This window comes from Carassius auratus, chromosome 12, assembly GCF_003368295.1.
Source record: "Carassius auratus strain Wakin chromosome 12, ASM336829v1, whole genome shotgun sequence".
In the NCBI taxonomy this organism is placed as follows: Eukaryota; Metazoa; Chordata; class Actinopteri; order Cypriniformes; family Cyprinidae; genus Carassius; species Carassius auratus.
In genome coordinates this window covers 17,504,455-17,528,282 of record NC_039254.1, presented here as the reverse complement: position 1 = coordinate 17,528,282, position 23,828 = coordinate 17,504,455, and the positions used below count along the sequence as shown (strand labels likewise).

Below are 23,828 nucleotides of genomic sequence, written 5' to 3'. Positions count from 1 at the left end.
CACCTAGTTTATTTTTCTTTACAAATCCTGATATGTGCATGGAAAATTGCGTATGCAATTGTGCTCTAAATAGCAAAACTCACGTTCTAAGAAAGTACTTATGCGAGAATAATAAACACTGATGGGAACTTGATTCGTCTGAAGGCTTTGGAACATAGACTGTAACGACAGACATAAGGATGCATTTGTTGAGCAAACAGTCCATTGGCTGGTTTGAACAGGTTTGATGACAGTATAACCTCTAACACAGGTGTGTCGCGCAGACAGCAGCCTCATTATAACCCCTTTCTCTTCCTATTATTGTGACAAACACCATATTTAAAAGATAAAATTTGAAGGAAATGGTAAGATATGCACATTTAAATTTCAAAATAAATTGTTATAGACATGGTGAGTCAGACAGTTTTTTACACAGCAAAAAATAAATAAAAAAAGGCCTATCTCCATTAAAGTACAGGCTATAAAAATTCTAAAATATATGTTTACTTTATAGGCAAAATTGCATATATTTGAATAGCAATGTGATATCTCAAAAAGCATTTAAAGTACGTATCTCATATTTTCCTAACATATTGTACCCTTAACTCCATTAAACATCTTGTCACATGGATGAATATGCTTGGAAATAATATGCAGATTTCGTTAGGCATATTAAAACTATGTGTTGTTACCTCCATAAATGGCTATTTTGGGGAGAAGATGGGGTGGAGATTAATGTACGCACAAGGTACATATGCAAAAAAATTAAAGGGGGGTGAAATGCTATTTCATGCATACTGAGTTTTTTACACTGTTAAAGAGTTGGATTCCCATGCTAAACATGGACAAAGTTTCAAAAATTAAGTTGTACGTTTGAAGGAGTATTTCTGTTCCCAAAATACTCCTTCTGGTTTGTCACAAGTTTCGGAAAGTTTTTTTCGAGTATGGCTCTGTGTGACGTTAGATGGAGCGGAATTTCCTTATATGGGTCCTGAGGCACTTCTGCCGGAAGAGCGCGCGCTCCCGTATAGCAGAGCACTGAGAGCACAACAGACTTCACTGATCAGAGCGAGAGCGTCGCCAAATGTCACAAAAGGAGTGTGTTTTTGGTTGACAGGGCAAGACAACCCTGCACAGATTACCAAAGAAAAAACAGCATTAAGGGACCAGTGGATGGAGTTTATTTTTACAGAGCATCAACGGAGTTGTGCAAGTGTTTGTGTTTGTTCCCTGCATTTCGAAGATGCTTGTTTTACAAACAAGGCCCAGTTTGACGACGGATTTGCACATCATTTATTTCTTAAGGATAATGCAGTCCCAACGAAAAAGGGTCACGATCGTGCGTTGGAACCGCAGGCGGTGAGTAAAACTGCTTCAAATATCTCTGCCTCCTTGTTAGTGCGTCCGCCTCCCATCGGAGACCCGGGTTCGAGCCCCGCTCGGAGCGAGTCGTTGCTGATGCTGCTCTCGTTCAGTTTCAGCCTCTGGATCTGATTCTGGATCATAAATATACGCTGAATCTGACTGTTAGCCATGGTTTGTTTTGGATGGTTTTTTCCTCAAGGTAATGTCACAGCTTCCAAACGCTCTCAACGCAAAAGCCTACTCGCGCTCGTGATTCTTTAGCTCCGCCCACACGTCACGCCTCCAGCCGGTCGTGTTTTTCCGGGAAAAATCGGTACATACTATCTTTCTCTTATGAATATAATAAAACTAAAGACTTTTTGGAGTTATGAAGGATGCAGTACTACTCTATAGGTACTCAAGATTAACAGGAGATTGAGTGAAAACGAGCATTTCACCCCCCCCCCCTTAACGATGAAATTTACTCAACATTTTATACATGAGGCCCCTGGTCGGAATCAGGAGAGAAATCAACCACCATTTACAAGCTATGCTACGTTTGTCCAAATCTGAAGAAGAAACAAACTCATCTACATTTTGGATGGCCGGAGGGTGAGCACACATTTTCAGCAAATTTTTTATTTTAAATGAACTACTCCTTTAATGCGGATGCAGTAAGGGTTTAGCTAACCAACATTATGTAAGGGTCACTAAAAAAAAAGCTTTACAAACAACACATTCTTCAAGTGAAGAACAGCAGTTAAACCTATTTTCTTTGGCATGTCTGTTCAGTTTGTCTCTTATGAGTTCTAGGGAATCAAGATCTGGAGTCGGACGGTCCGGGTCACTACTGAGTGCTCCTTGTGAGTGTTTTCTATGTTTAATTGTTCTTGCACAACATTTCATGAGTTTCAGATCATTATATTGATGAAGTTTGATTGCAACATATAATAATTGCTGTTAAAGCTGCGGTAGGTAACTTTTGACGCTCTAGCGGTTAATAAACAGAACTGCTTGCGTCTTGTGGAAGAACATCGTAGCCGGAACTACTTCTCTCTGTTTATGTCTATGAAGAATCACAAAGGTACTGGGTTACTCCGCCGCGGTACCCCCGAAGCAATCTAAAATAGTCCGAATATAAACACTTATTATAGGTGCACCCTAGTGATTCAGGACAAGCCAAAAACACGGTTTGGAAAATGGATTCATGGTGTACTCGCTTATTATATACATTTTTCTACATTTTGAACACAAACAAAGTTACAGACCGCAGCTCTGATTGGTTGTTTCTTACCGGGAGCGATGTATTTCTGCAAATGGCAATAGGACACTGGGAGGAACCAGAGGAGCTTGATTTAATCACAGATTATCTGTCTCATATTCTACTGTCAGGACATAATGACAGGTTTAACAAATATGTAAAAAAATATATTTTTACAAAAGTTACCTACTGCAGCTTTAATAGTGTTCATCGTCTGTTTGATTATGTCTTTGATTTTTCTGTACATTTCTGCCCTGTGTACATTAACTGGCAGTCACCACTAATAAGTTTCTACTAATATATTGTAGAAACGTCATTTTCTGTAAAGTTGAATGATACATCATTAGTGGAAGAGCGACTAGCATGCTAGCTGTGCCTTGTAGCTTAATATAGATACACACATACACAAATGTGGCCATGATAAAACTAAGTGAACCAACCATGTCATCTCCTGGGCACTGTAGTTTAGCATTATATAATGTGTAATGGTTAATGATTTATAAATTAAAGTTATTATAAAGTGTTACAAAAAGGGGGCAAAGAAAGTAGACAAAGAGAACCCAATCAGACAAATGAGACAAAACTATATACTTTTTCATTTATTTATTGAGAAAAATGATCCAGTCGTACATACCTGTATGAGAATCTTTGCTTTGAGTATTTGGTGCGACCCCCTTTTGCATCAAAAACTGCAGGTAAACATTTCCCATAACTGGTGATCATTCCTGCACAAACTCTTGTAGGAATTTTAGCCTTTTCCTCATGAAAAAACTGCTTCAAATCTGTGATGTTGGTGTGTTTCCTCATACGAACAGCTTGATTCGGCTCCTTACACAACATATCATTTTAATTAAAATCTGGAGTTTGACTCGGCTAAAACAGTTCTTCTATAACCATTCTTTGGTAGAGCAACATGTGTGCTTGGGGTTGTTGTCTCGTTGCATGACCCACTTTCTTCTGAGATGCAGTTCTCAGATGTCCTGACATTTTCTGTTAGAATTTGTCGGAAGAATTTATTGTTCCATCAATGAAGGCAAGCTGTGCTGGCTCAGATGCAACAAAACAGGCCCAAACCATGATACTACCACCACCATGTTTCATAGATGAGAGAAAATTCCTATGCTCAAATTTCGTTAAGCATAACACTTCTCATGTAAAAATGAAAAAGCTATATTCTTTAGCCACCTGCAGATGACCAGCGATATTCTTTATGGAGAGCAGCGGCTTTCTTCTTGCAGCTCTGCCAAAGACACCATGGTTTTTCAGTGTTTTCCTGATGGTGGACTCATGAACGTTAACATTAGCTAATGCGAGTACAGCCTAGTTGTAGAAGTTTTAGTAGAAGTTACTTTGCAATCTTGCAGACTTACAATTCTTGCTTTTGGAGTGATCTTTGCTGGTGGACCACTTCTGGGGAAGGTCTTGACTTTCCTCCATATGTACACAATCTGAGGAGTCAAAATGTGGAGTCCAAACTCTTTAGAGGTGGTTTTGTATCCGTTTCCAGCCTGATGAGCAATACTCTTTTTTAGAGGTCCTCATAGATCTCCTTTGTTCGTCCCATGATACACTTCCACAAACACGATCAAACTTTAATAGATCCCTGTTCTTTAAATATAACAGGGCAGACAGTGGCACTGATTAAAACCACCTCTGAACAGAGGGACTCTAATTTTACCTTCAAATTAAAGGTGTATTGAGCACTATTTGGAAAACTCTTTTGACCACAGTGTCCCAAAACACACTTGTAACAGTAAAGGTCATGTCTAGTAATTATAGAGAGAAGAGAGCGTTTAATTTGAGTGCACAGGACGGATACTAGCAGATTGATTATAGATAGAGAGAGATGTCAGATAAAAAGAGAACAATCAAAGAAAAAAATGCACAGTGCATCTTTAAGTGCTGCTTACTTTTGTCACTCACAGATATGTAATATAGGATCGCTATCCTGAATAAATTAGCGACATAGAAAATATTTTTGTTTGATTGGATTCTCTTTGTCTACTTTAAGGACTTTTGCAAAAATCCTGGGTGATATTTATGCATAAATATAGGAAATCCTAAATGTTTCTCAAGTTTTCAAGCCTATATTGTATTTATCATGTTCATTATATCAGTAAAATGTGAAATGCGACAGAGCTGAGGCTGTAGAAAGTGAATGGACTTGATTACCACATCTATTTTTTCTCTAATAGAATCCATCTATAATAACATGATTTTCAAGAGTCAGCCAATGCCAAACACCAAAATGCAGTTATAAGCAGTTTAAATCACTAGATTCAGTCAGATTTACTGAATAGAAAGTGTTGTTTTTGTGTCTGTCGCTGTATCTTTCAAACAATGAGTGAGTAGTTCACTCCAGTATTTTATTTTACTTTATAAAAGCCTATATATTGTGAAATATTTTCGTGAATTTTTTTTTTTTTTTTGCTTTTTTCGATTAGTCTTTGGCAATGCTAGAACTTTTCTTGAATATATGTTTATGAGAGCTGAAGTCAATGTGCATTGTGAAACTGGCGTAACCAAGCTTTGAAATGTTGGTTTTAAAAGAGAAAACTACTGAAGAAAACTCCTGTTGTTGCAGACTTTTTGCAAATCAGTTAGCGTTAGCCTCATTAAGCTAATGTTTTTTTTTTTTACATGAAAGCTGTTGTGTGAAATGTTCAAATAAGTTAAGTAAACTTATTTAATTTTATGTCATGATAGTAGGGTGATTCATTAGTGATATTTAATTGTAGGCTTTGTGAAGTTCAAATGTTAGCATGTTGGTGTGGTTGTTAGCATGCTCGCTGCTCAGTGTTTACATACAGTCACACACCTCATAGGTGCTAATGCACTCATTTATCACTGTGATGTGTTGGAGATGAGCATGCGGCGTGTGCCTGAAGTCAACACACAAGCACTATGTGCATAGTCGCCCTGGTCATGCCCTGATGGGAAATAAAAAAGCCTGGAAGAAAACAGGAGAAATTGCTCTCAAGGTCATTTGAAATCCAACACGAGAGATTTATGAGTTATGCTGTTATACGTTGTTCCCCTCTCTTTACCAGCGACCCCTGGGTTTATGTCTAGTGCTAAGTGTAAGTAAAAGTATTGATGAAATAGTGATTTATAGTGATTTATTTTCCATTAAGCTACTGTGCTTTTTAAACTTTATTGATAACTGTATTTTTGATCACATAAAGACAGCCTCAGTTAGCAGAACAGACTTCCTTAAAAATAAAAAATACTGAAAAAAATCCTTATTCGAAGCGTTTGACCAGTAGTGTATATCTTTCATCGTATAGCAGTACTGATTTGGCTATTTTTGAAGCTCTTGATGTTAAGCACGGCCGTCAGTGATGGAAGAGTTAGTTCGATGTTTCTGCACATTTGTTTTTCCTCTGTTCTGTTTTGTATATCTGTCGCTCATCTTGACCCTGCGAGAGAGATCATGAGAACACACTTCAGCTTCAGACTGTCAGACTGCTCAAGTTCGTTGCCCATTTTGTTTACATCTGCGAGACACGTAGCATCAAACGCAGGAAAGCTGACCGGACACAGTCATGATTCACTTTCATATGGACTCTTTATCACAGGAATTCAGAATCAAACGATTTACTTCATAAGCATAGAGTTCATTAAGCTAGTGGGTGTCAAAATGACAAATTCACAGGGATCATCATTTGCATATCTTAATAGAAGATGCTTAAGATGTTCCCTTAAATTCTCAGTAGTCTTCTCTATACTTTAGATGAGCTCTTACATGTAAGTATTACGTCTTTATTCTATCTTGAATTATTTCTCCATTGGATTGAATTGCATTAGTAAGATCTTCATAGCAGTGGAACATGTTGTTATTTTAATATATGCATAATATGCATGTCATTAAAGTGAAAAAAGCATATGCAAATGTGGAAGTTTGTCTGATGATGGATGTTGCATTAATGCATTAAAGTAATTTCACTTTCATTTTGATAATGCATCGTAATTGACTTCCTGAATGAAGAACGTTAAATTCCTATCCCTAATAGTAGATTGTGTTAAAAGTGGATAATTGTACATTATGGCAGGTAATTATCTTAATGAGTGAAGTGCTTGCATGCTGCTGAAGGTCTAGTGAAGTTAATTTCTATTAGCATTTCTATTAGCACAATAAGAGCAGAGGCGTCTGGTGTTATTTATTAGTTTTATTTGACAAATGGCTGGCACGTAATAAGGTGAGTTTAGTTCGAAGACCAACCCAGAGGCTTTTAGATGATGGCCTGCTCATAACAGTGATTTATTGAAATGTAAGCAAATTTATGATTGGTACTTTCCACAAATGTGGTATGGCTTGATGTCCTATTCATGCATTTTATTAACATTTTGACAAATTTAGTGTCGACTGCAGTCCACAAGCTCAAAAATTCAACCCTGTTTCCCAAGTTATTGTAAGAGAAAATGATTAAACTAATATTTTTCTTTAATATCAGCAGCTTCAAGACAACATTGATCCCAAAACATGAACCTAATAAGTTCAAGTTTTGAAACCTTTTTAATGTTTCTGGAATATTTCTGCAGTTGTTTTAACTATGCTATTTATATAAGGTTTAAAATGTCCTAAATTTTTAGTAACAGGGTTAAAATTAAACCAAAAATATTTAACTATATCACTTGCACAATTTCTTGCACAGTTTCTGATGTTTTTATTTCTTTAGTATTATTATTATTATTATTAGAAATAATGTGAAAATGATAGGGTGAAAAAAGATGACTTAGTTTTCAGGCTCTGTTTTATGTGGAACGTGGTACTTTTTTCGTTTTTTATTTATTCTAATTATAGTTACAAAGCCTTTTTATATTTCGCAGGCTGCATAACATTAGAGCTGAATCTGTGACCAGTATTTCTTTCTCTCCCATATTTCTACAGTTTTGATGATCTAATAACACATATGAAACTGTTGATGAAAATGCTCAGATTCTGTTCTCTTTAAAAGCTGTGTTGTGTTTGCTCTGTGTTTCAGAAGCCGTAGCAGTGAAGTTCTGGTCTCTCCTTATCTTGATTGGCTGGGAAGGGCCAGAAGTGAAGCAGGACTGAGTGAAGCAGCGCAGACGCTCTCATTCGGAGATTAGACAACAGAAGAGGCTCCCGCTCTCATCCAGACCAGAGCAGCCGCGTCAAAAGACCAACAGGAAATCCAGTGTGAGGACAGGAAACGCTATGATTGAGAGGATCTGCAGTGGTCTGAGGGACACGGTGTGACGAGCTGGAGCTCTGTTCATGGACAGGTGAATATCGAGCCGTGTTCATGCTGCTCGCGGAGAGAAGAGCTGCTCTCAGAGTTCAGCTCTGGATTCTTATTGTGCTTCTCTACGGCGGTCAGGTGAGTCAATGACATCCAGAAAAAGTTTCATTTGATGCTTTTTAGCTTTGCAAACTGCAGTCAATACACTTGTTTTACAAGAAAATACTGTTTTAGTCTTTAGTTCAGTTGAGGATATTTTCTTTGTAATTATTGGTGAAATATACTAACAATTTCTGAGCGAAAATGGTTTCTAAGTAAATCCTACAACAACTTTTTTTGTGTGTGTAGTTCGTTGGTTAAAATGGTAGAAACTTTAAAAAAAAGAATATTTTTTTAAATAAAATAAGAGGTTTCTTAAGTTATTAGGATAGTTAATAGAATAAAAAAAAGAAGAAATACAAATTATTTGAAGATTATACAATCTACGCATTCAGTTGCATTTTACTTCCACTTCAAAATGTAATTCAAAATTATTTGTAAATATTTTTAAAATGAAGAAGCATTCTTTGAGTGACAATGGTTTCAGAGTGCATCCTTTACAAATGTTTTCTGGCGTAATAATTAGCTTAAAAGTATCCTTCGTTTTTCAAAGTTGTAAATTATTGCAACATTATAAATTCTGCAGACATTTTCGAAATGCATTTTAAAAGTTTTTTTTACTTGCTTAATTCAATGCAAGAATTATTACATGCTTAATTCAATGTGTTACTTGCCGTTTCTTTGTAATTAATAAAAATAAATCACTTTTTGGGCACCGAATTTGTATCATACATCAAATGCTATATCTTGATATTATTATAAACAGATACCTAGGCATATCTCTGCCCATATGTTGTTGTTTAAGCTCTCATATAAATCCACATACCCTGAAAGTCAAGCAGACAGACATGAATCTCTAGAGATTAGCACAGAGAGAGTTCGGCAATGTTGGAGAAACATTGCAAAATATGCTCCAGATATGATCATCTGAGTGTGATTTGTGTAAAGGTCTCTTAAACATTTATGATGTGATTAAACATTTACGATGCAGCCCAACTTATAAAAAGCTATAAAAGAGCCTGTAAAGGCTGGACAGTTTTGCAAGTTGCTATTAAAACCTGTGTGAAAATATAGCCTAGTGCTTTCTTAGTAACAGTTTAACTGAGAAAGAGGAATCTGATATGTTTTTCACACACTTATCAACTGCAAATTAGTAGTTTTGAAGTGTGCAAATTATTGTAAACTGTCATTAAAACTGATGCCAAATTTAATTTTATGCTTTTTTAATAATTGTATGTAATATATATATATATATATATATATATATATATATATATATATATATATATATATATATATATATATATATATTTAATTTTTTTTTTTTTTCAAACATACAATTATTAAAAAAGCATAAAATTAAATTATATATAATTAAATTTTATATAAATATATATGATTAAACCAATGCACAAAAGATTCTAAAATACAAAAGTGTCTGTGTGCATTTTGGTCACTTTCTCAATTGTGTCAAATGTCATCATATACAGTTTTGTGCAATCTTTGTGAGCGCAGTAGAATTACAGTGCATTGGATGAAGTTATAACCCTCCCTGTCTGCGCAGATATTTCTAAGATTTGTTAACATTTCGGTGAAAGTTCTGAGTAAATCTTATATAGCAAATTAAACAGATTTTGCTGAATATTATGAAACAGAAGTGAGATGTTGACTTTTAACCTCAAAATAGGGTTTTGTCCAGCAAATCCTGTTATTTGTACATATACTGTCATTTCAGGAGGATGGTGCTCGTTTATAATGTGTTCATTTTTATGTGCATAAAGTGCTCTTGTAGTAATACAGTTCCTCATATAAATATTAGTAAGGATCTTGTTAAACACTGGTTTTTCTATTAAAAATAGTGTCTTAAATACATAACTCACTTTAAATATTATTTAATATAGATTTACTTAATATTAATAAGTTGTGTTAAATATAGTAAAATCTTTATCAGTGTTTTATTACATCTAGTCCTACTTAGGATAGAAACATTAAACCCAAGTGAGTAACAAGAACGCATCCAAGCAACTGACATTCAAGAGTTGGCTTTCCAAATGAGGAAGAATGTAAATATTTATCTGTTCATTGTAGCAGAGATGAAAATGTGTTTAATATCACCTCCAATGGCAAGCACACAGTGATTAGTCAAGTCCTAATAAAACAAGTTTCAAACGAGAAACTTCTAAAAATGCAAAGTTGGTGACTAAAAGCTTGATAAAGCTAAAAGACATGTTTAAGAGAGCAACATAGAGAACATTTATAAATACTGCCATCTTGTGTATGAAAAGGTGCCATGAATGGTACATCTGCTGTACACCAGCCCAAATGAAAACATAAGATCTCATTAGGACTTATAGTGTAATACTAAATCCACACATTACCAGCAAGTAAATGTCATGTATTATGGTTTTGTAAAGGTCACAGGCTCCATGCTGGATGATCTGATCTATAAACGTGGTGAATATCAAGAGAACTGCACACGGTTCCTGAAAGCCACTTTTCCTACTGGAACTGGTGAGTGAAACCAGTTGAAATGTGTAGATATAGATATATTTCTATACACAAACACACACATACAGATTATACTATCTCTTGTACAAATCACCCTATAGGAATTTTCTGCAATGGAGCATTTGATTTTTTTGCGTGTTGGCCACATTCATCTCCTGGGATCGTGTCTGTACCCTGCCCTCCTTATTTACCTTGGATCAACGAAGGTCACTTATTCTGTTCTAGTTCAACACTTTTGTCTAATTATACTGTAGTTAAAGAGTTAAAGAGTTAGTTGTGTCATTGCATCTTGTAGCATTATTTTGTGAACTAAAATTAAAATAATAATTATCAGTCTCTTCTGCTCGCCAAGGCTGCATATATTTGATATAGTAACATTGTAACAATTATTTTTTACATATAAAATGCCTGTTTTTGTATTAATATATATTTTAGAAAGTAGATCTGTGATGGCAAAGCTAAAGTACCAAATCAGCATATTAGGAGACACTGAAGACTGGAAGTAGTGATGCTGAAAATTCTGCTTTGATAATGGAAATAAACTACATTTTATAATTTATTTACATAGATTGTAATAATATTTCACTGTTTTTACTGTACCAAATAAATGCAGTCTTGGTGAGCAGAAGAGACTTCATTCAAAAACATAAAAAAAAAAAAAAAAAAAAAAAAATCCTAATGATTGTTTGACTGATAATGTATCATTTTCGAATTAGACAGAAATTTATGGTGGTCATTTTCAGGTGCTACTGGAAACGTGTACAAGGAATGCACGGTCAACGGGACTTGGAAAACCGAGGAGAATTCCAGCACCATATGGAGAAATCAGTCAGAATGTGAAAACGATTCTTTTTTCAAGTCCAAGGTAAATACTGCTACAATACACGCATGGTTTTCATCACGGAATGATTTTTACAACAGTATCCTTCATACACAGGAAGAAGAAGTGTTTCGGCAGTCTGTGTTGAGAGTCTTGTCCATTGTAGGATACTCGCTGTCATTTTCCTCTCTTTGCTTGGCTGTTCTGATCATGAGTCTTCTGAGGTGAGCGGTGTTCTGCAGGGCTTGGTGTTTGGTCCCCTTAAGTTTCTAAATGTAACTGATACACAGTTGCTTGCAATAATGGTATCCTTCACTATTTCTCAAAACACTTTAATCATAATCTCACTGGTTAACGCTGGATTCTGTACCATTAGTCATACAGATTACAATAAACTATTGAATTATTGGGATTGTAGACATTCTATCCTGTTCACTATGTTGACATCTCGCCAATGTTCTCTGTCACTGTACTTACATAATTCGATTTATTTTTGTACTTACATTTCCAAGCGTTGTTTTCATTAATCAAATCGATTCCATTCTGTCCTGTCCGGTCATTTATTCTGTTCCAGCCCAGAGCTGGCTTCAGATATCTGATATCCTAATTTTATTTGTCCCTGACCAAGAAATAAATGATTTTTACCTGTTGTTTTCAGGAAGCTTCACTGTACGAGGAACTACATCCACATGAATCTCTTTGTATCATTCATATTTAGAGCCATAGCAGTAATTATCAAAGAGGTTATATTACAAGTCGTGTATAAAAACATGCCCAGGGATGAGATCGGTTGGAGCAGCTACACAAATTCTACGGTACAGAAACATTTGTTTATGTGTCTGTTTTTTTTTAGTTTTGCAGAATTATTTCAAGTCTACAAAACTTACTGAATTTTATCAAATAAATAACTAAATAAATAGAGTAATATAAATGTTCACCTTCTAGATTTCATTCGTCTGCAAGGCTTCAAAGGTGTCGCTGGAATATTTTGTTGGGTGTAATTACTTCTGGCTGTTAGTGGAGGCGATATTTCTGCACATGCTGCTGTTCACTGCAGTTCTGACCAGGAAAAGACTTCTTAAGAAATATATGGTTATAGGATGGGGTGAGACTTGTTTTTACTACATGGAAATGTGACCCTGGAGCACAAAACCAGTCTTAAGTCTCTGGGGGATATTTGTAGCAGTAGCCAAAAAAAATTTGGGTCAAAATTATAGATTTTTCTTTTATGCCAAAAATCAATATGATATTAAGTAAAGATCATGTTCCCTGAAGATATTTTGTAAATCTTCTACCATAAATATATCAAAACTTAATTTTTGATTAGTGATATGCATTGCTAAGACTTCATTTGGACAACTGTAAAGGTGATTTTCTCAATATTTTGATTTTTTTTGCATCGTCAGATTCCAGATTTTCAAATAGTTGTATCTCAGACGAATATTGTCCGATCCTAATAAAACTTACATCAATGGAAAGATTATTTATTGAACTTTCAGATAATGCATAAATCTAGATTTCAACAATTTGACACTTAAGATTGATTTCGTGGTCCAGGGTCACAAATGCTCTTTCCTTTTTATTTTCTTTAAACATACGTCATACATTTAAATATGACTTATTAATTCTCCCACTTTATCCGATGAACCCGTTCAGGAACTCCATTACTGTTTGTGATTCCCTGGACTGTTGCCAAAACTTTGTATGAAAATAAAAGGTATGTGCCTGTTTTACTTCTGAGTGACACTTTAAACAGGGTTTTGTATGTAATACAGATAACCATTTGGGTGAGGAGATATTTTATGGTGGAATAAATGTTCTTGGTAATGATATGCACTGAAAAAAATGGTGTAGGATTAATTTTGAAACTATTTGCATTCAGAAATTAATATTACATTTCACAAATAATTACTTAGATACACATTGAATTATAATTGCATTGTCTTGTTAAATGTACTCCAGTGATCTTCTCATGTATAGTATATAAAACTAAACATAAATGTTTTTTTTTAATATAATGACATTATATTTCTTAATAAATAATTGTTACTATAATTCAAATAAAGCATTTATATATAATGCATTATAAATAATAATATGTTTCCTTTTTTTAAAGCTGTTGGTTAAATAACATCAGTTGGATCTGGTGGATAATTAGAGGCCCATTAACTTTATCAGTGATTGTGAGTATAATGCCTTATGAATTTCATTTAAAATGGCTTGTTTTTCTTTTGTAGTTGTTTTCTTTTGATGCCATATTTAATGTGAAGACTGTGGAAGGAGAAAATCAGGGTTAGTTGGTTTACATCTGTTCTGCTGTCATGCTGTAATGCTGATTTCACTGTAGTTGAAGTCGTTCCTCGTGTTTCACGTCTCATGCTGGTCACAAGCTCATGGGAACGAGCCGGAAAACATGACATTTACAACAGACGAAACGGGTCATTTGCATCACCACTGATTCTGTATAAGAAATATTCAAAATGTGTTTGATCCCTTTATTCAGAGGCAGACCATCATAATACATGTACACATATAAATCATTTTGTAATAAATTGTGTGTATTTAAAGGTGTCATCGGATGCCCATTTCCCACAGTTTGATATAATTCTTTAAGTTCTTTATGAAAAGTCTATAACATACTTTGGTTCAAATTTCTCAATGGTGGTGTAAAACACAGCAAGCCGTTTTAGTGCATGTTCCTTTAAATGCAAATGAGCTCTGCTAACCCCGCCCCTCTCTTCTGAGCTGAAGTGAAACTTGCTAACTAGTACATTGTTAGGAAAGGCGATTTGCAAATATTAATTCAGAAAAAAACCTTATACTCACTTTTTCTGGAGCTAAAGGTGGATCACGAATGATTTGTGCGAACATAGACGCATTTAGGTAAATCGGGGGACACATTCATCTTCAGAAACAAAGACTGATTCCACTGTCAATCAACAATCGTGGGAGGGGCCTGTGCAGGAATCTGAGAATAGGCTTGATATGTGAAAGGTTTTTTTTTAAAAAAGCACTGCATTATACCGTGGATGTGTACACATTTCAGTTCAAACAACACGTACAAGTGAATTTTGCATCCGATGACCCCTAATTAATTGATGTAATTTAAAGTATTAAAAAATAATAATAACTAAATAATTGCTTGATAAAATTGCATCAGAATTCAGTAAAATTAAATATTGATGAAATATAGGCTATTAAAAATTATAAAATAAAAACTTAATTAACACCCCCCCCCCCCCCCCGAAAATGGTGGATTGTTGATTTATAAATATACATAATGTGAAATCAAATAAACTTTTTGACATTCATTTAAATTAAATTAAATGCATTTTGATTAAATATAGAGTAATAAACTAATTCAATAATTAATTACCACTCAGTCCTGCTGAAAAAAGATACTTATAGTATAAGGAAATGTGAATCAAATGTTGATGTAATCATACACTCACTTGTCTTTCAGGTCATATTTTGCATTTTTCTGAAAATCATCAGACTTCTGCGTTCTAAGTTAAAGGCTGACCAGGTGAAGTTCACTGACTACAGATACAGGTTAGTCACTGCTTATCTCAAATATGTTTGTTCATATAAAACTGATGGTGACGAGACTCATTTCATGTGGTTTGCTTGATTTTCTCAGTTTAGCCAGAGCAACGCTTGTTTTGATTCCTCTGCTCGGGGTCCATGAAATCGTCTTTACATTAATTATAGATGAATCAGTTGAGGGAAACATCCGCTATGCTCGAAACTTCATCAATCTGTTCCTGAGCTCTTTCCAGGTGACTGGAAAACTGCTGTTTTTTACTTTCTGACTAGAAAGTTGAAAAAAATATTGTTTAATTCAGAAATTGTCCGTAAATTTCACCAGTGATTACAAAAAGGCAACTAATTTGAAAAAAACATATTTTTTTTTACTTAAAAACTTATTATGTACAACTTAGAAAAATCATTTTTATATTGTATTTTGCCTCACCAGAACCTTTAACTGTGAGCTTTATTGTTCAACAGGGATTTTTAGTTGCAGTGCTGTACTGCTTTGCAAATGGAGAGGTACGTTTGGTGAAGATATTTGAACTTTAACCCTCATAATGCATTTAAAATCATGATACTATTTTCACATTTCTGTTCTTATATTTTATAATTAATCTCATCAGCCACTTCTCAATAATGAGTTAAAGTGAAAAGAAAAAAATGCTAAATTTTAAATGTTATTATGTTAGTGTCATGTTGTTACTGCATTTACCCCTTTTTTATTAATTAAAAAATTTGAAATTATTTGAAATTTATACACATGCACCACATACACACATCTACAGTAGTTTTTTTTCCATACTGACGATTTTTCATGTTGCAATTGTTCGTCAGCAGATGTACATATTCTTGTTTATCATAAGAATTTAGTAGCCTACCAAAAGTGTGTGAAATAAAATCAAAAAAAAAAAAAAAAATGGTGCATTTTGAGGATCTTAAAGCACTTGCAAAGTTTTGTTCCCTTACTAAAAAGGTTAAGTTTGAGAATATCTTACACCATAGACCTAACTTTGGTAACACGTCCTCCAGGTCCAGGCTGAGCTGAAGAAGAAGTGGCAGCTGTTCATGTCCTCCAATCACTTTGAGGCGCACAACTGCTTTGCAGATATTCACCCCAAACACCTGTGGAAGTGCTCACAAAAGAGACCCAGACAAACCACAGAACAGAGCGGATCCAATGAGGAGGGAAGCCACGCCCCCACACAGGGACATCCGCTGCAGGTGACCGTCCAATCAGCAGAGGATTTGCAGTGTGGGCGGAGCTTCGGCCTGGAGTTTTACACGAGGAAGAGCCTCTCCAGCAGCGATGGGGAAATGACTTTAGGAGAGACAATGGAGGAGATCATAGAGGAGAGTGAGTTTTAACGTCTGTCATCGGCCCCAGTTTCACAATGGTTTTTCTATAAATATGTAAATAAGGAAATATATATTAACCACTGTAAATGGCTTCAATGATGTTTTTGATACCTGATTTTTGTATGTGTATACACAGTAAGGCAAAGTGTTTGGATGGAGCTCCACAATCTGAGCTTCGAAATTCTCAACAAATTACTTTTGTTGGTCAAATTAAACATTCAAACATTAGTTTATTAAACAACAAGATTAGAGGAAACATATAAGGACTGTGACTGAAAACAGCCCATGAATAATGATGCTCTAATACAACACACATTACCTGCTTCATCATCTTGATCATTGGATTTCGACTGGTTACGATTCACAACACAGATTTTACATTGGATATTAATATAGAACCAAAACTAATGTATAAAGACAACAGTAAAGTCTTGAAATTCATTAATGTTGCCATAGACTGAAAAATATCTTAAAGTGGTAATATTATCATATTTATTTTCCTAACTATGCTAGATACAGTAAAATTGTTAAATTGTTGCATTTAGATTTGCATTTTTTAATGCATTTTTTTTTTCAAAATGCAACAGTTGAGAGCCACTTTTTAACATTGCAAAGGCAGTGCAATTAAATTAACAACATCTTAATTTTTATGCATGCACTGTATACTATAATTAGTACCAGTAGAAGACTAAAATGAAACGGTTTGCATGACTGTTCCATATTGCGTTTTATTCATGAGCAAATGAGTGGGAAGCAAAATTGTGTATTACTTACATAATTTGCATGTGGTTTCACAGCACATGGTCGGTGATAATTGTGAATGAACCCTCTTTTTATGCCAGTGATCTGATTGTATCTTTGTATTTCACTGTAACTAAATGTCAAGATATGTAGCTTTTAACTGTCCATTTCATTCATGTTTTCTACCGCAGCATTATAACATGTATATTCCATGGCATATATTGTATTGAAATCTTGGTCAACACATCACAGCAGAAATCAAAAGTATTACAGTGCACATGAAACAGAGAGAATCAGATCGCAGTAAAATGCAAACCAAAAACAAACAAAGATTATTGCTTCTTCTCTTTGAGCCGCTCTTGGACCTTTTGTGGTTTGTCAAACTGAATCAGACGGAGGATGTTCTTATTGTCCATGACTCCTTGAATGAACTCGCCCTCCGTTATTTTACCTGATGATACAGAGAAAATGCACTCTTCAAAACTCAATAAAGCTTATTCTGTTAAAGGGGATGGATCTATGTCACACATTTACACTTAAACTCACTTACCGTTTTCTTTTTTCCCGAAGAAGTCCCAAATTTTATCTGTTCGTTTTTCAGGAGTATTCTCATCATCCGGAAGGTTTTTCTGGTCTTCTTTGGAGATCATGTTGAATATTGACTGCAGAGAAGAGCACATATTCTGATGGCAGTACATTACAATCAGTGCTGGATGTAATCTGGATTACTCCCATAATTTTCCTTTCAAATATATTATACCACTTATTTACATCCAGTTTTAAGGGACTACACACAAAAGCAATTTTCAATCAAAAGTAATGGACCACAGTTTGTATGCAAGTAATCATTCTGTGCTAGTTTTCACCTTGACTATTTCATGCATCTCGTTTTTGGTGATGGTGCCGTTCCTGTCTACATCGTACAGAGCGAAGGCCCACTCCAGCTTCTCCACGGTCTTCCCTGAGGAGGTCAGATGCAGAGCCACAATGTACTCTTTAAAGTCCAGCGTCCCGTCGCTGTCGGCGTCGAAGCTCCTGAAGACGTGCTGAGCGTAAGCCTTGGGATCGGCGTCGGGGAAGAAGCTGGCGTAGATGCTCTCAAACTGCTCTCGACTGATGCGGCCCGTCGGACACTCGTTCAGAAACTTCTGGTACCATGCATACAGCTGCTCCTCGCTGTACTTGGTGTTCATCTTCAGCTCCTCCAGAAGCTCTTTGGAAAGCGCTCCACTTTTAGCATTGCCCATTTTGCGAAGTGTGACCAGTGTTCAAGATAATGGCACTGTCTGCTATTTAAACTCAACTGAGGATTAAAGAGGACAAAGTGATTATAGCTGGAGCGTCTTTTGATTTGATAGTTGGCAGACAAGGAGTTAGTCTTGAAAGACTATGAGCTTATGTAACAGCAGGAGACCTCCTGATCTTATTTGATGCATTCGGATTACACCACAATATGGCAGTAGCTGTTACAAAACCAGTTTACCCGGGTGATGTTTGCATACGTGTTAATTAAAGTTCCCATTTTGCAGTGAGTGCATACAAATGTAATGTAGGATTAAAATCATTCTGCAGTACAGATTACAAACCACCACTTTTACTATTTTTAGTTTTTAAGCGTGCACACAATGCACTCTTAAAAATAAAGGTGCTTCACCATGCCATCGAAGAAGATTTTTGTCTAAATCGTTTCAGGTTTAAGAAGTGTTTCAACACTGCATCAACTACTGATGAACACATTCATGATTATTTTAATAGTCACTCAGTTGGTTATTTTATCATTTATTACTTTGGAAGACGTTTGTCTTTCAAAAACATTAGAATGCTAATTCATCAACTTTTTTGCCATTTAATCCTCTAATATATTGATCCTCACCTTGTATGTTTTTATTTGAAGTACCCCTGAGATTAAAAAAAATATATATTTTTTTTATTAATTCATTATCAGATTTGCATGTGCATGGTTCTCTGACACTAGTTATGGTCACATTGTATATGTTTACCTGCCATATTTCTTTTTTTTTTTCAGTAACTGTTTTATTTGTTTTATTAAATTTCATTAAATATTAGCTTTTCATTTAAACCCTCTGCAATTCCTTCAGAAGTGCAGTATGGGAAACTTTGACGTAATGTTTGGTGAACTTTCTGTTGTTGATAACAAGAGAGCATATTTTCTTACCCCTTGTATTTATTTATTTTTTTATCGATATGGTACAAGGTTATCCTATCATTGTGAAAAATTAGATAACCTACTGTAAAGTAAGGTTTACATACATGAACATTTATCAAGGTCCATATATTGCATACATATTTTGTACATGCAAATGTAATATAAGATTAAAATTATAGATAAAGAACTTCATAACTATCATATAGTTACCATATAGTGAATAATATTCAGATCAAAAGTACATTATATGTTGTTACACATTTTTTTTTAATAATATTATGGTACAATATTACTAATGAATATACAATTAAAATGTGTGGGTGTGTGTGTGTGTGTACCTACACTACTATTTTAGGAACTATTTTTTATATTAATAACAATAAATATGTTTTATAATAGTAATGTATAAATTAATTAAATGTGTTTATATTAATAATTTAGATGTTATAATCTGTAATGTTAACTTAATATTAAATTATATTATTGTATATTATAAAATGCACAAAACATGACATTCGTCACAGGAATTTAGGAAGACACATGACGCTCATGAGCAGAGTCATGCACGTGGAAAGTGCTGATGTCATACTATAATCGATTAGCATGACCTGCAGATGGGGGCGGGTTGATGAAGCCACGCCTCCATTAACCTGAAATCGAACTGAAAAACATGAAATCTTTACGATTATAATAAGAAGCGCCAGTGTAGTGCAACTGTGATCGCAAAGCATCATAAACGCGCGCTCCTGATCATCTTCATCTTTATCATCGTCATCATCATGTCTGAGCGCATCGGGTTCATCACGCGCGTGCAGAGCTTCAGCGCCTGCCATCGCTTACACAGGTAAGTTATTGAGAGCAAATCAACAACGACTAACAATCCACGGTTTGCTTTGTGGTCGAAAGTGTGTCTGTTTTTGTGTCGATATCGCAGTAGGGTTCTGCATACATCCGCTGAACGCTGTGTTTGTCATTGTAACTTCGCATAGTGAACCTTTCTCAATTCAACATCAATATATGAGCACAGGTTTGGGTAAACCCATGCACATCAGTCCAAAAAATCAATCTGAATTCTGAATAATACTTGCAAACTGTTGCGGGAAGACCGACACGTGTTGCGTCATCACGACGGAATTATGGGAAATGTAGTTTCACCAGCACGACTAAATGTTAACAGCTGCTTATTTCAAGTCATTGTCAAAAGGATTAATTTAAATAATAATAATAGCTATTAGTAGTAGAAGTAGTAGGGGTGGTGGTTGTATTAATGTATGTTCACATATTTATTTTAGCAAATCATTAAGTGATGAGGAGAACAAAAGAATATTTGGAAAATGCAACAATCCTAATGGTCATGGTCATAACTACACAGGTGAGTTATCATACATGATCACATGCATTGTTAACCTTCGTGATGCTTATTTCTCATATATTTCATTCATGCACACATGTAAACAAGTTTTTTGTTATTTATATTTTTCTAGTTGAAGTGACAGTTCGGGGAAAGGTACGTTACAACTATGTTAGGAAAAAATAAATGCACATTTTAATACTAAAGGATCTGGTGTATTGTGAATTGTTAATATTCGTGCATGTATAAAATGGTTATTTGTTTTGATAGATTGACAGAAACACAGGAATGGTGATGAATCTTACTGATCTGAAGGACAATATTGAGGTACGGTCATCTACACTTAACAAGAAATTTAAAAATAGCTGAAATTTATTTACATTTGAGTTAATATAACATAACTAAACATTGATTTTACATATAAATTATATCTTTGACATTTTAAATCAATGTCAAATTTATTACTATTAATCATTTTTAAATGCATTTTTTTTAATTTTAGCATGTAAAGATATGTGCGTGTACAGGGGCTAAATATGCAAACATTTTTAATAAGTTATGTTTGTTTTTAGGAGGCCATCATGAAACCTCTTGACCATAAAAATCTGGATCTGGATGTGCCGTATTTTGCTGATGTTGTCAGGTATGACTCTTTTTCTGCCACATACACTATCTGTCACAATACACCCCTTTTAATGACATTTTCATGTTTATTTGTGTCACGCAGCACCACAGAAAACCTGGCCGTGTTTATTTGGGAGAGTATGGTGAAGCTTCTCCCTCCTGACAGCTTGTATGAGATCAAAATATATGAAACGGACAAAAATATTGTGTTTTACAGAGGTGAATAGAGTAGGACTCTCAGTACAGCAGCGCACAGTGATTGATTTCAAGAAAGTGTATTAGGTGAGAGCGACACCTGCTGTGTTTCACTGCATTATGGGATTTATGTAAGTCACTGGGAATTTGGCTCAGCTGTCCAGCCTTTGAGATTGATCCTATTACACAGAGATTACACACACACACACACAAAACCTTTTTTCAAATTAGCAGTCTTCTCCTCTATGCCCATCGTCTAAATGGACCCATATTCATCCTCAAAGTAAGCCTGTTTGAACAGAAAATAATAATAATAATAAAATATATATATATATATATATATATATATATATATATATATATATATATATAATATAAATTTTTTAGTACTTAAATACCTTTTAGTGCATTTTACTTATATATCCTTTCATTTTCTCAATGAATTTCCCAAAAAAAAGTTCATTGCATTTCCAATAGATGGCGCAACAAGTGTGTCAGATTTCATTCCAATAAAGTTTTGCCACCAAAAACCTGTATATCAAAATTTAAATCTCTGTTACTGAGGAAAAGATGCTATACATTTGAATGTTTTATGGTTTTTGATATTTGACTGTGCTTCTGTTTTGAAGATTAAACTCTACACCAGCATCTATCCGGACTGATTCATGTCTGTGTGGTTTATATTTGGGGAAATGCTTGGCAGAGAATGCATCACAATGACTTGAAATAAAAAGATGTTGCATGATATATGAACCTCACTGAAGTGAGGATTATCAGTGATGAAGAGTAAACCTAACTGATTTACATGCACTCTTCAAACACCACGAGTGAAGAAAAGTCCTGCTGTTTGGTATTATGCTTCTCTTGACATGCGTCTAATTTTGGGAGGTGATCTGTCCAGGTGGAATTGGTGCTGGTTGTCTGTCTGGATATATCAGTGTAGACCCTGGCACGCATGCATGTGTGTTTACACTGCTACGGCACCTGGCTAGGATCACCATTAACATGGAGTAAAGTTTTACATAGAAATGTCTCATATCACTTGCCAGACCGAAACATTGCATTTAAAGGAGTAGTTCAGCTAAAATAAAAATGTGCTAACTCTCAGGCCATCCAGGATTTAGATGTGTTTGTTTCTTCATCAGATTTGGAGAAATCTAGGGAAAAGCTCTGTGTTTGTAAGAAATAAATCCGTCATTAAGACCTTTTCAGCTTCAAACCCTTGCTTCGGGTTAGAATAAGAGTCCATAATTCATAACGCTTCTCTAGTGGAAAGTCCATCCCCTGTCATCTCTCACATCAATATCAACATTAAAACAATTGTTTAAAGCTGTTTTGGCATGTCTGAGCTTGTTAGGTGCAGATTTCTCTCCTGATTCAGACCAGACCATTTGTTATGGATTATAGATTCATTAAATGATGCATTTGTTTATTACAAATGTGCAGCTTTTGTCTTCTCAATACATTATCTGATGGACTGGAGGGCTCTGGATTACATGTAGTTTATACTCGTCTCATTCTGACGGCACCCATTCACTGCTGTGGATCCATTATTAAGTCAAATGAATGCAATGAAACTGTCATTCCTGAAGTGTTTCCCCAAAAATAGCTCGTTAATGTCTCTATGCAGAGCTGTACTGATAAATCATCTCATGACATTTAGGATGGAGAAAGGCATCAATTAAAGCAATCTAAATTCCTGAAGACAACAAAGCATGCCAGCGGTTTAAATAGTGAGTGGAGTTCAGGTGAAAGGATCACTGTATGTTCAAGAACTCGGCACACTGGAAACGTGTGTTATCGTTTAATATGAATATAGTGACCCAACAAAAGCAGCATTCAGAGTCGGATGGCATGAATCCAGACAGCGATCTGACGAGCTGCTCTGTCTAATCGCTTCACGCTCAATTCTGCTGCTGTTTTGCTATTTTGATTGATGTCAGAGTCACTGAAATAAAGGGCTTTAGCTCGACCGGTAGCTCTTGTTTGAACACAGTTGTGAAGGAGAATTTTTCTCTCTAATCATAAATCTCTGGCGACGTACTAGAGAGTAAACACTCAGAAGAGAGCACAACTTAAAAATGTGCTGTCATACATCACACTAATCATAGCACAGCGCTCATACTGAACTCTTGACCTGCTTCAGTGTGTTCAGTGATCGTCTTAAATATTTATTATAATTCAACAATGTACACATACATAGAGGAAACATTTCTCAGGGCAGGTCTGTTTCTGAAAGCCATCTATTTCCACATGACCTCAGTTTGCAAGTAAACAGGAAAAGTACACAGTTAATTTATACTAAAAACAATCTGCCAGCAAAATGTAATATATATTTTTTAAATATACTATGAAAACTTAAATATAAGGAGCTCTAATAGCTCTAAAATATTTACAGCTCTTTTGCTTTAGACCATCTTTTAAAATTAAATCCACAAATAAAATATTAAAGTTTCAACTGAATCTCACTTATCATGATTTTCTACGAATTTACAAATGGGGACAATATGTTTTTGTGTTTTTTTATTATTATTATTGTTGTGGGTTCCATACATTAATATCCTAATTGATACAGCGGTGTTTGAGAATCAAACTTACCCTAGTTTTTTTACACCCTAAATAGCCCGGGGATGATAAAAGTCCAC

The 23,828-nt window shown here is 35.0% G+C and overlaps 3 protein-coding genes across 3 annotated transcripts; 2 read left to right on the top strand and 1 right to left on the bottom strand.

Annotated features, from left to right (window-relative positions):
- The first annotated feature begins 6,041 nt into the window (after positions 1–6,041).
- On the top strand, positions 6,042–17,011 carry glp2r (glucagon-like peptide 2 receptor). The gene is made up of 14 exons (XM_026277359.1): positions 6,042–6,331; positions 7,570–7,929; positions 10,305–10,401; positions 10,500–10,604; positions 11,142–11,263; positions 11,336–11,442; positions 11,877–12,033; positions 12,164–12,323; positions 12,875–12,935; positions 13,335–13,401; positions 14,682–14,770; positions 14,859–14,997; positions 15,227–15,268; positions 15,779–17,011. Exons 2-14 carry the CDS (start codon positions 7,855–7,857, stop codon positions 16,112–16,114), a joined length of 1,557 nt encoding a protein of 518 aa, XP_026133144.1. The 5' UTR covers positions 6,042–6,331; positions 7,570–7,854; the 3' UTR covers positions 16,115–17,011.
- Positions 17,012–17,154: 143 nt separating this feature from the next.
- Positions 17,155–18,740, bottom strand: rcvrnb (recoverin b). The gene is made up of 3 exons (XM_026277361.1): positions 17,713–18,740; positions 17,397–17,508; positions 17,155–17,297 (listed from the first exon to the last, which is right to left on the bottom strand). The coding sequence occupies exons 1-3, from the start codon at positions 18,091–18,093 to the stop codon at positions 17,179–17,181; spliced, it is 612 nt and encodes a 203-aa protein (XP_026133146.1). The 5' UTR covers positions 18,094–18,740; the 3' UTR covers positions 17,155–17,178.
- An 882-nt stretch (positions 18,741–19,622) lies between these two features.
- pts (6-pyruvoyltetrahydropterin synthase) lies at positions 19,623–21,503 on the top strand. Its single transcript, XM_026277362.1, has 6 exons — positions 19,623–19,857; positions 20,306–20,385; positions 20,498–20,520; positions 20,635–20,691; positions 20,937–21,007; positions 21,092–21,503. The coding sequence occupies exons 1-6, from the start codon at positions 19,793–19,795 to the stop codon at positions 21,213–21,215; spliced, it is 420 nt and encodes a 139-aa protein (XP_026133147.1). The 5' UTR covers positions 19,623–19,792; the 3' UTR covers positions 21,216–21,503.
- The last annotated feature ends 2,325 nt before the right edge of the window (positions 21,504–23,828 follow it).

Bases quoted from the DNA above. Each gene is read 5' to 3' on its own strand.
- glp2r (XM_026277359.1), top strand. From the start codon at position 7,855: ATGCTGCTCGCGGAGAGAAGAGCTGCTCTCAGAGTTCAGCTCTGGATT. The intron at 13,402-14,681 runs GTGAGTATAATG...CTTGTCTTTCAG, and splicing joins CATTAACTTTATCAGTGATT to GTCATATTTTGCATTTTTCT. The intron at 15,269-15,778 runs GTACGTTTGGTG...CACGTCCTCCAG, and splicing joins ACTGCTTTGCAAATGGAGAG to GTCCAGGCTGAGCTGAAGAA.
- rcvrnb (XM_026277361.1), bottom strand. From the start codon at position 18,093: ATGGGCAATGCTAAAAGTGGAGCGCTTTCCAAAGAGCTTCTGGAGGAG. The intron at 17,509-17,712 runs GTGAAAACTAGC...TCTTCTCTGCAG, and splicing joins AGATGCATGAAATAGTCAAG to TCAATATTCAACATGATCTC. The intron at 17,298-17,396 runs GTAAGTGAGTTT...CTGTATCATCAG, and splicing joins CTTCGGGAAAAAAGAAAACG to GTAAAATAACGGAGGGCGAG.
- pts (XM_026277362.1), top strand. From the start codon at position 19,793: ATGTCTGAGCGCATCGGGTTCATCACGCGCGTGCAGAGCTTCAGCGCC. The intron at 20,386-20,497 runs GTGAGTTATCAT...ATATTTTTCTAG, and splicing joins TCATGGTCATAACTACACAG to TTGAAGTGACAGTTCGGGGA. The intron at 20,521-20,634 runs GTACGTTACAAC...TTGTTTTGATAG, and splicing joins AAGTGACAGTTCGGGGAAAG to ATTGACAGAAACACAGGAAT.